This window comes from Saccopteryx leptura, chromosome 4, assembly GCF_036850995.1.
Source record: "Saccopteryx leptura isolate mSacLep1 chromosome 4, mSacLep1_pri_phased_curated, whole genome shotgun sequence".
NCBI classification, from domain to species: domain Eukaryota; kingdom Metazoa; phylum Chordata; class Mammalia; order Chiroptera; family Emballonuridae; genus Saccopteryx; species Saccopteryx leptura.
Window position 1 is genome coordinate 139,618,584 of NC_089506.1, and position 13,301 is coordinate 139,631,884.

At 34.6% G+C, this 13,301-nt stretch overlaps 1 protein-coding gene across 2 annotated transcripts in view; it reads right to left on the reverse strand.

The window, feature by feature from the left end:
- EDIL3 (EGF like repeats and discoidin domains 3) overlaps positions 1-13,301 on the reverse strand; it is a 537,490-nt gene that overhangs the window by 373,688 nt on the left and 150,501 nt on the right. For both annotated transcript variants that reach the window (XM_066381791.1, XM_066381790.1), the window contains exon 2: positions 9,779-9,907. In XM_066381791.1, the coding sequence (XP_066237888.1) occupies positions 9,779-9,907 (129 nt within the window). The remainder of the gene's footprint in view (positions 1-9,778; positions 9,908-13,301) is intronic.

The window sequence follows — 13,301 nt, forward strand, 5'->3', positions numbered from 1 at the left end:
ATTGCTCATGACAAATAGCATTTTTCTAACACATAGTAAGAGCCAATAGAATTCATCAATTAAATAATCTATTTATTTATATTAAGTTCTACAGTAGTTATTAATAGTTCTAAGAAATAAATTTTAACTTATCAAAATACTTATTTTCAATAAAATTTTAATGTTTCATCTCTTTCTCTTCATTCTATCATCTGTGTAATTAATGATAGGAGGTAATTCTCTGTCATTCATCCAATAGGCTTTCACTTTCCACTCTAGTGATAGTAATCATTTTCCCACTTCCTACCTTTATCTAACCTTTTTAGGCTTTCTTTATCCAGTTATCTTAAGTCTGCTCCGTACTGTGCTCTAGAGTCAGTGTTTAAGATTTCTTTGATTAAATTCCTACTACCTCTCTTGTTAGTCTTAATTTTAGAGGACAGCCTATTCCTCATATTTTATCAAACTGGACTTTATATATACCTGTTTTAAGTTTTTCCTCTTAAATTGATTTACAGCCTAATATAATAATTAGTAAGTAAAAGTAAAAGAGGTTATAGTCTTCATGTTATTCAAAAAAATTTGATGAGTTACCAGTTTATTTTTTTGCTCTCCAAGTACATTTTTTCTCCTCCAACTGTATAAACCAAATAACTATAAACTTAAATTCATTAGACTTAGGCCTACTAAGCTTTTCTTTAATCATAAATTAATCATGATAAACTATTTAGCCATTGTTATTTATATATAAAAATTTAGTCTAAGGATACAATGGTGAATGTACACAAAATAGTTACCAGTGTATATATGTGGAGTCTAAAATAAGAAATGAACTAACAAGCAAAAGAGACTCAGACTTTAATTTGATAGAAAGCAGGCAGACAGTTGTTGGAGGGGAGACAAGGTTGGTGGGCTGAGGGTGGAGGGATTGAACTAAAGAAGAAAAACTACAAGACCACAGACACAAACAGCAGTGTGGTGATTGCCAGAGGTGAGGGGGTGGAGGGAGGTGGAGGAAGGCACAGGGGAATACATGGTGATGGACAGAGACTTGACTTAAGGTGGTGAACACACAGTACAGTGCACAGATGATATGTTGCAGAATTGTGCACCTGAAACCTGTATAATTCTGTTAAACAATGTCACCCTAATAAATTCCATAAAAAAGGGAAAAAAAGGCTTATAATAGAGAAAATTTGCATAAAACTTAAATGTCCAAAAAATAGGGGCTGGTTGAAAAAATGATGTAAATGACAGAATGTTAGCCTGACATTTTAAATAATACCTGAAAGAACTAGTAATGAATGGAAATATATTAATTTTATAATAAAAATAACATAAGTGGTTATCAAAGGACATACAGTATATACAGTATAAGTTTTACACACATGTTTACACAAACATGCAAGTACACTATTTTAAATAAAGGGTTCAATTTAAGTTGCTATTATGCTTTATATGACTATATGGCTGTAGAAACATACATCATATACAGATAAATGATACAGAAGGATAAAATATATATAACTTAATATTATAATGTATTTATTTTGCCTTATAATTTCTAAATTTTCTTCTTTATTACTTTTGTAAAGAATAAAACAAATAAATTCTATACAATATATTTACCAATTCTATGACAAAACCAGCGCATACTGTTAACTTCTCTTCCTATTAATGGCATTCAGCAAATCAATCAAAATATAATTATTTTTTATTCTCTTGATCTATTTTAATCATAGGAAGAACATTTTTCTCAATCTCAAGAAACATATCAATTTTACTAAGATGATAAAATGTTAACACCTTTCACAGTTACCTAAAAATAATGTTATGTTTTAGTAACCTGCTCTGTTTGGGATATCATAGATTTACATGTAATTTATTCAATTAAAAGAAAACAAACAATAGGTTTAGTTGTCAGAATAAAAAAACAGATTTATGATAAAAATCAATGAAGAAGATAAAATCAAGTAACTGTATGAAAAGTTTGAAGATCGTTGGTACGTTTTGACTATTTTATGTCATTTGTGAGTCACCTGTAGACCTCTTTTTCATAATAGTGCTCAACTTGGAAGAGAATATTTTTCTAGAGATCGATGCTAAATTTGCCACTTAGCCTATCACTTTAAAATAGTAATTTTCCTTTTTATAAATGTGTAAAATTGCACATTTTGGCAGTGGCATAACAAATTTAATGCCATTTTATTGAAAATCTAAATGAAAGGACAATTTAATGTCACTTTCCATTTTCACTTATCTAGTTTTTTAATGTATTTTAATGTATTTTCCTAACATGAACAGTAAATAATCAAGTTTTTTCATTTTAAAGTTTTTATTTTTGCCCTTGTTAAAAATAGCTAATAACCTAAAAGTAAAAATCTACAAATATATATGTATTTTTACCAACTTTTTGTGTTGCCAATAAAAACTGTTAAAAAGTCAAATAAGAGAATTAACTAATATTCCATGGTATATTGTAACACTAGCCACAGATTCTTTACTTTTTACATAATTCTTTACTTCTTGCATCCTCACCTTTGCAATATGAAGTGACAGATCCACTCATTAAAGTGTTGTTAGCGCCTGACCAGGTGGTGGCGCAGTGAATAGAAAGTTGAACTGGAATGCGGAAGACCTGGGTTGAAACCCAAGGTCCCGCCTGGAGTGCGGGCTCATCTGGTTTGAGCAAGGTTCACTAGCTTGAGCCCAAGGTTGTTGGCTTGACCAAGGGGTCATTCAGTCTGCTGTAGTCCCCCAGTCAAGGCACATATGAGAAAGCAATCAACGAACAACTAAGATGCCACATGAAGAATTGATACTTCTCATTTCTCTCTCTTCCTGTCTGTCTGTTCCTGTCTGTCCCTTTCTCTGTCTCCCTCTGTCTCTGTCACAAAAATAAAATAAAGTAAAATAAAGTGTTGTTAGCTAATGTGACACAAGTTGAGATTTAAAAAATGTTTGTAATTGGATCTTGATCTTTTTTCTGCTCTTGGGATCTTTCCACCATCACTACATAAGGAAGCTTGATCTAGCAGAGAGACAAGACATCTTATCTTCTACTGTCTGGCATCAGTCAACCAGAATACTTACCTAACTTACAGAATTGTTAGATAAATGTTTATTTAAATATTTTAAATCTGTAGTGATTTGTTAAGAAAAAAAGCTTAATGATATACATCCATTATCACTTCATTCAGAAGAGTAATCATCCCCTATCAATAAGAAAGGTATAGACTCAGAAAAAAAGACAATGATTAAAATGATAGGCCCTGGCAGACTCACTCAGTGGTCGAGCATCGGCCTGTTGTGTGGAAGTCCCAGTGTGATTCCCAGTCAAGGCACAGAGGAAAGGCAACCATCTGTTTCTCTCCACCCTTCTCCTTCCCCTTTCTCTATCTCGCCCTATGAAACCATGGCTCAAATAGTTTGAGCAAGTTGGCCCCAGGCACTGAGGATGGCACCATGGTCTCACCTCCGGAGTTAAAACAGCTTGGTTGCTGAACAATGGAGTAACTGTCTCAGATGGACAGAGCATCACGTGATAGGGGGTTTGCTGGGTGGAAAATAATTCACTTTTCTATAACAACCTTGCATCCTACAACTGTGCTAAATTTGTTTATCGTTTCAAGAGTTTTTTGGTTGATTCTCAGAATTTCTTGCCACATAGATGATCATGTCATCTGTAAACAGACTGTTTTATTTCTTCCTTCCCAATCTGTGAACCTTTTGTTTCTTTTCTTGTCTATTGCATTAGCTAGTAGTTCTAGTACAATGTTGAAAAGGGGTAGTGAGAGAATCATCCTAGTCTTGTTTCTGATCCATGTGGGAAAGCTTTGAGTTTCTCACCATTAAATATGACTTTAGCTATAGTTTTTCTTTGTAGATATTCTTTATCCTGTTGAGGAATATCCCCTGTATTCCTAGCCATCTTTTAAAATCTTCCTTGAATTCTTTCATGTACCATAATCGAGCTCTTTCTCCAAAACTATAATAAAAATGACCTTAGCAATATCATTTATTAAGTCACATGTGATCAACGTGAATGTTATTTCAATTAACTTTTCCACAATGTTTGACACTGCTGATCACTCATTTATTAAAACACTGTTTTACCCTTATCTATTGGGGTGCCACATTCTCCTGGTTTCTCTTCTATCTCCCTGACCACTCTCAGACTCCCTTTGTATTTAACTTTCTCTACCTACTCCTAAATTATTGAACTTCTTATCAGTTTCCATTTCTTTGTCCTCATATATTTTCTAAGTTTTTGTGCTTCTGAGCAGATCCATATATTCCCTGGGCATTGATAACTATTTGTATAATTTGACTTACAAATCTATATCTGAATTCTTAACTGACATCTAGTATTTTCCTCAAATTCAATACATGAAATAGTGAACACATTTTCTGCCTTCTGATTCAGTGTACCCTCAATTTGCATTATATCAGTAAATGGCACCCAGTTGCTAAGGTCAGAAACTATTGATGTTTCTTCTTCATTCTTTACTTTCTCTAAACGCATACTCAATTACCCCATAAATATCCAATAATTATCTACTATATCTTTTAAATATTTATTTTCACTCTTCTTTCTATTCCCTTTGTCACCACACTGATCCAGGCCAAGATAATCATGTTTGACCTGGTCTCTTGCAATATCCTTCTATCTGTATCCCTGACAAATCTGTTCTATTTTTTCCCCCATATGATCAAGTACACATTCTCCACTGCTCTCTGCATAACTCCAAATTCTTTAAAAATGTTTGCCACACAGCAGAATCTGCCATCACCACCGTCTCCAGACTCAGTGCTAGAAACAATGTCTCCCTCTTGCAAGCTCTAGGTACACTGAATTTATTCCACACTGAATTATGACTTTTCTTATCTCCTGGCTTTCCTAACAATTATTTTCTCTGCCTTGCATACTTTCAGCTTTCTGTCCGTTAGGTTGAAATGATCTTGAAAAGTGCTATCAAGATTCAATTTTTTTCCCAGTAGCCAAGCATTTCCTGACACCTCACTTAAGATAGAATACCTGCTTTATATTCTTATGGCTCCACATGCTTCTCCTATCACAACACCCATCATATTAATATATTTATTAATTCATCTGCTTTCCTTGCTAGACAACAATTTCTGTAGGTTTGCTTAGCATTGCATTCTACCGTTTAGGTAACTATTAGTAAGTACTCAATAAATATTTAAGAATCACTGAAAACTAAGATTGCATTTTTTCAAAAGAGCATATCACTTATTTTTTTCTCATTGGTTGTACAATACACTGTGTTTGTGTAGTAAAAGTTTATATTTATCATTAGTTTACTGAATTAGGCTGATAGCATACAGAGAATTATGCCACGAAACTTAAACAATTTAATAGTTCCCCCAAATTTTATGTGAACTCTAGAATATTCAATAGTAATAGAAATTTCTATATAAAATCAATATGTCAATATTTGGCTCTAAATTACACAGTATTATCCAGGAAGGTGAGGGAGTAATTGGGAAGTAATTTGGGGCTTAACCATATGGGTGTTTGTCCACAAGTGTCCCAGAGGAGTTAGCATTACATGCACGCCTGTGCAAACACTGATTAATCTGGCCAATGTCTTTCAATCTGAAGATGTATAGAGTGTTTTTTTCTTCTTTCTTTTATGCTGAGAGATGTTTTATTTATTGCTTTTTATGAATATTATAAGTGAGTCTTAATAACACTAAGAGGCTGAGAACATTGAGTTTGGAGACAGGTCTGTAAAGGGGGGTGTGTGTGGTGGAGAAAAAGAGAGAGAAAAAAACAGAGACAGAGAGAGACACTGGGAGTGACAGAGACAAAAAACGTAGAAGACAGCTAGTCGAATATACAGACAGATTAAGAATTAAGGTAAAAAAAAAAGCAATGTTGTCTAACAAATGAAGTTCTCAAATCTGAGCAAGTCAGTATCCCCAAGCTTCTACACATAATATAGGAATGTAAGGAATGTGAGAATTATATGCAGATGTGATGAAGAGTTTTGTACTTATCTGGAACTAGCTACTTTGAGAGAGAAAAATTAAAATGCAAAATTGGATGAGAATCTCTTTGGAAAAAAGTAGCATCTAGAACTTTAAACAAGGCTACCACAAAGTAATGATGTTTGAAGTAAAATCAAAAAGCAATTTTTACCTCTAAGTATAGTGTGTATTTGAAGTTCTTCTTTCCAGATATACCACGATTGAGCAAGTATATGTTTGATTACAGAATAAACAGAGCAAAACTAATTTTTAATTGAGATCAAAACAACTTTCCTAAACAAATATAAACAAGATTATTTTCTTGCCTTTGTTAATTAAAAATAAGAAGATTTAGAACTTCACATAATCATAAAATTCATATGGCTCAAAAGGTTAGAAAAAACCTTAGACATATTTCAATCTTTGAGTGATTAATGTAGAAGTAGAGATAGCAATATCAGCTCAAACTTTTGTCTTTTAAAATCTTACATTAAAATATGTATAGCTCTTTTTTTTAAGTAAAATTTTAGTACACTGTGCTTTCTGCATTAGTTCTACCTAACAGCAGGGAAACAACAACAAACAGATCTCAGTAAAGGAGGAGATTTTTTTAATCTAAAAGAAAGGACCGGGAGTCCCAGGTTCGATTCCCGGCCAGGGCACACAGGAGAAGTGCCCATCTGCTTCTCCACCCCTCCCCCTCTCCTTCCTCTCTGTCTCTTCCCCTCCCGCAGCAAGGCTCCATTGGAGCAAAGATGGCCCAGGTGCTGGGGATGGCTCCTTGGCCTCTGCCCCAGGCACTAAAGTGGCTCTGGTCGCAGCAGAGCGACAACCCTGGAGGGGCAGAGCATCGCCCCCTGGTGGGCAGTGCATCGCCTCCTGGTGGGCGTGCCGGTGGATCCTAGTTGGGCACATGCGGGAGTCTGTCTGACTCTCTCTCCCTGTTTCCAGCTTCAGAAAAAAAAATAAATAATAATAATAAATAAATAAATAAAAGAAAGGAGGCCTTTAATGGCTTAATATTTTATTTATTTTGTTCCAATAATTAGTTTTTAAAATATGAAAAAAAAAATTAAGGTTGGTTAAATATAAGGGCATTGTTACTAAGTGTTTTTATTCTGTAAATATTCAGTATGCCATTATTATATGTAAAAAACACAAAGTTGAGAAAGAGGTAGTAGAAAGGCAAATAAGGTAAATGTCTGTCTTGAAGAGTTATCTAACCTGAAAATTATACTTGGTTTTTCTCTATTCTCTCATTTTTTGAAAATATTATTTTACAATATATATCAAATTGTATTTAAGGAACTATAGACATTTGAAACTGTTAGGACACCTTTTTCCATTATTTTAATTTTATAATACTAATAAATTAAATTGGAAATGGCATAACAAATGTGCTATGCTAAATGGTAAAGCAAATAAAATCTAGAAAATTTTCTTCCAAGAACTCCTAAATATAACTATGAAAGAATGAGACTGCTTGAAACATATCATAAAAATGTCCAGCTTAAGATAATATAGTATAACTACCTCAATTTTGAATATCAAACTTTTTAATAATATATAATAATAAAACTGAGTAAAACTTAATTCTGTAAGCATTTGATCTCCAAAGTCTTACTGAATCACATGAAATATTATAGTGCATTTAGTTTTTAAAATGCTGCTGCTAATTTTATCATTCTTCTGATAAAATGATGACTATGGAGTAAATTTTTAAAAATATGGCTGAGAGTATTCAAATGTTTATTAAAAAATTATATGAAGATATTATTTTTAAAATTATTTAAATACATTTGCCTTTTCAATTATAGATTTGGCTCTTACAAAGTAGCAAAAAAATGTTATATATTACAAATCTAAAGCACTGCTATGTTTGGGTTTAGTGGGCTTAAAATATAACACTAAATTTTAATTCTATTCATATATTCCTGTTAGAAATGTTTATGTCTATAATTTTCTTCAGAGCTATACACTTTCCTAAGGATATAATTCTCATATGAAACTCTGAAACTCACTGTACATATTTGAAGAATGGGTCAAAGTGGTTAGAACAGTGCAATTTTTATGGCATTGTATCAAATCCACTTAAACAGCAGCAAGTTTAAAAGCTTTAAAAGAGAATTATCTTTGAAATGAATTAATGAACATGGTACTTTCAAGCAATCATATATAATTAACTAACATTTTTAGATATAATAGATTTATATTAATGTAATATAAAAAATACAAGAAAAAGGCACTTAAAAAATAAAGCAAGCTCTGGCTGGTTGGCTCAGTGGTAGAGCATTGGCCAGCATATGGAAGTCCTAGGCTGAATTCCTGGTCAGGGCACACAGGAGAAGTTACCATCTGCTTCTCCACCCTTCCCCATTCTCTTTCTCTCTCTTTCTCTTTCTCTTCCCCTTCTGCAGCCATAGTTCAAACTGGTTTGAGTGAGTGGCTCTCCAGTGATGAGATGGCTCCATGGCCTCTGTCTTAAGCGCAAAAAAAAAAAAAAAAATGGCTTCTTGCTAAGTGATGGAGCAATGGCCCTGATGGGCAGGGCATTGCCCCCTAGTGGGCTTGCCTGGTGAATGCCAGTTGGGGCGCATGCCAGAGTCTGTCTCTCTTCCTCCCCTCCTCTCACTAAAAGATGAGATAGATAGATAGATAGATAGATAGATAGATAGATAGATAGATAGATAGATAAATAGATAGATAGATAGATAGATAGATAGATAGATAGATAGATAGATAGATAGATATAGATAGATAGGTAGATAGATAGATGAATAAAATTAATAAAGCACACTAAAATCTAGTAATTAGTGGCCAAAAATGGCTGTTAATAGTTTTATTTAATCATTTTATCAATCATTCAACCAGTAATGATTGGGCTCCTACTATACATAAAGGTGCTTCCTATAACACACTATTACTTTCCTTCTTCAAAGCTATTTTTCAAGTCATAGAAATTTCCAACTTGCCCAATGTTTGTGCTGGTTGACAGAACTTTAATCAAAATACGTTTGGTTTTCCTACATAAAGCAGATACTTCCTATTCTTCTTGGTACTGATTTGAAAAAATGTAGAAATCTGTTCAAACTTAATCATGCTATTACCTTTAATCAGAGAGAAAAATCCATATACAAGTTTACATAGTGCTAAATTATTTAAAGTACAGCTATTTTTTTTAATGGGGAACTATTCAGAAATTATGGAAGTTACTCTGAATCCAAAATTATACATGCCAATAAAGTACTTCACAGATGGTAAAAAACATTGAAATGTAACCAATGAATATTTAGTATCTGCAAAGCAAACTTTTGTGAGAAGACTTTGAGAAACAATGTAACTGGTATACTGTCTGCTTTTATATGTGTCTTAGAAAAGTAAAAATTAGAGCAGCTATGAAATACTTATGAATATCAGTCACTAAAATAAGTTCTATTTTACTTAGAGTGACAATGTAATTTGAATAAATTGACTTACGCATTATTTTCCACTGTGAATGAAAATTTGAATAAATGTATAATATTAAAGAGATAAGAAATTTATTATATCCTACTAGTACTTGTAGTGCCTTTAAAGTATAGTGTTAATCACTAAAACATTTTCAATTATTTGTTGAGAACACCACTAATAACACATAATTTAAAGTAAAATTGAAATTATAAAATTGAGATTCCTACAAAGGAGTAAACTAATTAACAACTTGCAGCAATCTTATACAGAATACTCACAATGCACCACAGTCAAATTTGTCAGTCACTCATCAAAACAAAAAAGATAACTTAAGATGCTTAAATCTTGCACTTACCAACCTCCACAACACTAGAACAGTTGGGATCTGTGAAGCCGTCTGGACACTCACAGGAAAAGGAATCTTCAGATAATCCTGACAAACAGATACCTCCATTTTCACAGGGATTGGGATCACAAATATCACCTGAAGAATAAAGAAACAGGTCTTGTTTTTTTGTTTCTGTGTTAGCAGTGAAATGTACTATCTCACACACCCCATGTATCTTCCTTTGGTAAAGTCATCATGCAATTTAGATTTACACATAAGGTATGCTAGACCCATTTGAAACCTTGTGCTTTTAAGAGATGGTATGTAACATGGTAAAAATTAAAATTTATAATTCAAATAGTTCATACTGCATTGCATACTAAAAGTTATTAATGCAGTTTGGGGTTCCTTCATTACATGTAAATCAACTGCTATCTAACTTGTTAAAGATTAACTGAAATATCTATGGTAAACAGGTTTATTAATTACTTCAATAAATAACCTTTCAGTAGCACACACTGTGCTTTTTCACTTTCCAGTTCCTCCCACTTAATTGGTGTGGTTTGCTTCTGGATCCCTAGATTCTGGGCTTGTTCACATGACTTGCTTTGGCCAGTAGGATGTTAGCGGACTTGAAGAAAGCAGAGATTTGGTAAGCACAAGAGTATTTCTATGTCCTTTTGGAATTCTGCTGTGTCATGAGAATAAATTCAGGCTAGCTTATTTAAAAGAGGTAAAATAAAAAGAGGTAAGATAATCTTGTAAGGATAAGAGAGAAACTGCTACCAAGAAATAAGTTGTTCCACAACAAAGATCTAAACTATGTGTCCCTGGCTTTGGTACTGGGTGGCAAGTAAAATCTGGGAAGGCACTGAAGGAATGGCTGTGAGCAGCTAGAGAAATAGCTATCTGTGCAATGCACAGAGGCACAGCCAGTAGAGCTGGCACCTGAGGACACTTCAGTGACCAAAAATGTACCTAATAAACTTCCGTTTCCAAGTTGTGAGATGTCCAGGCAGAATGTGGAAGTGTGAGCTGGATGGCTCTTCATAGCTTAATTTGATAAGAAAATGACATGCTAAATAAAGAACTGATGAGTTTCAAATTGAAGAGGAGCACGAAGGGACCAATGCTGTAGCAGATAAACAGCTCTTTCTCGACTCCAGCCTCTCAAACAGTGACATGGCCAATCCAGAGCTTGGTCAGAGAGACATGGCCTCAACGTAAATATCAAATCAAGGATGTGGCCATAAGACCCTTTGCAAAAACATTTCAAATAGTGTAGGTGCAACCTGAAAGACTCTCTCAGATAATTCAGAGTGTCTAGAAATCAGAAGGCTATTATCCCTGAGCAGCTTAATAGACCCCAAATAGCATTTTCCCAAGTGAAAAGCAGGCTTCAGACAGTCCTGGGTGTAGGTTTATTGCAGAGAGGATGTAGATCAGATTCAGAAAAGCTCATACAGGTTTTTTGTTTTTTTCTAAGTGAGAGTAGGGGAGATAGTGAGACAGACTATTATATGCACCCCAACCAGTATTCACCTGGCAACCCCTGCCTGGAGCCAATGCTCGAATCAAGTGAGTTATTTTAGCACCTGAGGCCAACACTCAGACCAACCAAGCTATCCTCAGCACCCAGGGCCAACCCTTGAACCAACTGAGCCACTGGCTGTGGGAGGGGAAGAGAGAAAGAAAGGGGAGAGGGAAGGGGGAGAGAAGCAGATGGTTGCTTCTCTTGGTGCCCTGACCAGGAATCAAACCTGAGATGTTCATACACCGGGCTGACACTCTATCTACTGAGCAAACCAGCAGGGCCCTATACAGTTCTAAAGAGCTTCACAGGTGAAAGTACCACCTCCTAGATTAAGAGAAAGAAGCTTTTCCAAAGTTATAAAAGCATCTGGGCCCCAACTCCCAAATACTTTGTATTTGTTAAGTAGCTTTATAAGAGTTTTCCCTTGAATTATTATATTTCTTTTCTAGACTACTTTAAAATGTTTGAAAAATAAAACTGAAGGTTAAGATTTTTGTAAAATTTATAAAGCAAGCCATTAGCTAGACTAGATGATACATAAAAATACCAAATTGAACACTGGAGCAGATATGAGAAAAGAGTCATGAAATAAGTGAATAAATGAGCAAATGAATATGTTCTGAGAATAACACAGATTGCAGTATGGCTGGCTCATGGAGTATTTGATTAGAAACAGCTGAGAAAGTGTAAATAGATCAGATCAGAGAAGATTAAAAAGAGATATTGTAAATTAGCATTTGAAGAGCCGGTGAATGTTTTTGCATGTATTTTAAAGTTATGACATGACTATATCCTTATTTTAAGTAGACTATCATGACATTATTTGATAGGGTACATTTGAATTGGGGAGGTTGATGACTGGTAAAGATATTTCAATACACCTTTTGTCTACCTCATTATGTATCTAGCTACCTAGCAACAGAGCTATCCCTCCTTTTGTCCATCTCTTTGTCCAGCTACCTTTTTATTCCTCGAGTACCTATTTTATGGTAAGGCACTTAGGTAAGCTCAGCATACAGAACTAAAGAGATACTTTACCATGAAGAAGTACAAAGCCTACTAGGAGAGATTTAAAAAGAAAAGCAATAGCGATTACAGCACAGAGTGATACGAGCTGTGATTAGTGTACATGATCCAAACTGCAGGGTCAGTGGAGACTTGTACAAGGATGCAGTGCTGTCAGGTGATGTAGAAGTGGATCTACGTTCCAGACAAAGAAAATAACTAATGCAGAGGGAAAGAGCATGGCTCATTCTAGGACTTCAATCAGCCCCAAAATTAGAGCATAGATGTGCATGAGTAACAGAGAGAAATCAACTCAGAGAGTGGCACGTTGAACCAAAATTTCAAAGTTTACCTTTAAGCAGTGGAAGATCATAAAAATACAAAGAAATAAACAAATGAAAAAGAGACTGTTCAGGTGGGGAAGTCTGTGGTCATGTTTGTGTTTTGGAATGATGACTCAGGCAGTACTGTGTTGGATCAAATGAGCAGAAGTCCCCTAAATCAGTACCACCCCTTCCTCCAGACAATTCCTCTAGAACAAAGGCAAGATTGTCGACATTTTCCAGAAAGACTCACATACCATTTTAAAAGTGACACCATGCCTCTCTGCCTTTGGTGTGAGCAAAGCAGCACAGCTTTGTACAGCCAGGCTTACAACGCTATCATCTCCTAACTCCTCACATTGCATGAAGATGACTATTAACACCCAAACTTTTTTTGGTGAGGTATCAGTCATAATTTTGTATATTGTCAATATTACAAAAAAAGAGAGAGTTCTACACTGCCCAGATTACACTCTGTTGTGGTGCACTCTCACCAGGTCAAAGCATGTTGTAGATGTCTCTGCTGTTTGATTGACACTGACAGAAGCAATGTCTCCAGGAGAAAGGCAGGGAATGAACAGAATCTTAGAGGTTCTTAAGCATATTACCTGTATGTGTATTTTTATCCAAAATCAAGAACCTCTCATGCTGACCTCTCTTAAACTCCTCCAGCCAAGTTCTTGCACAG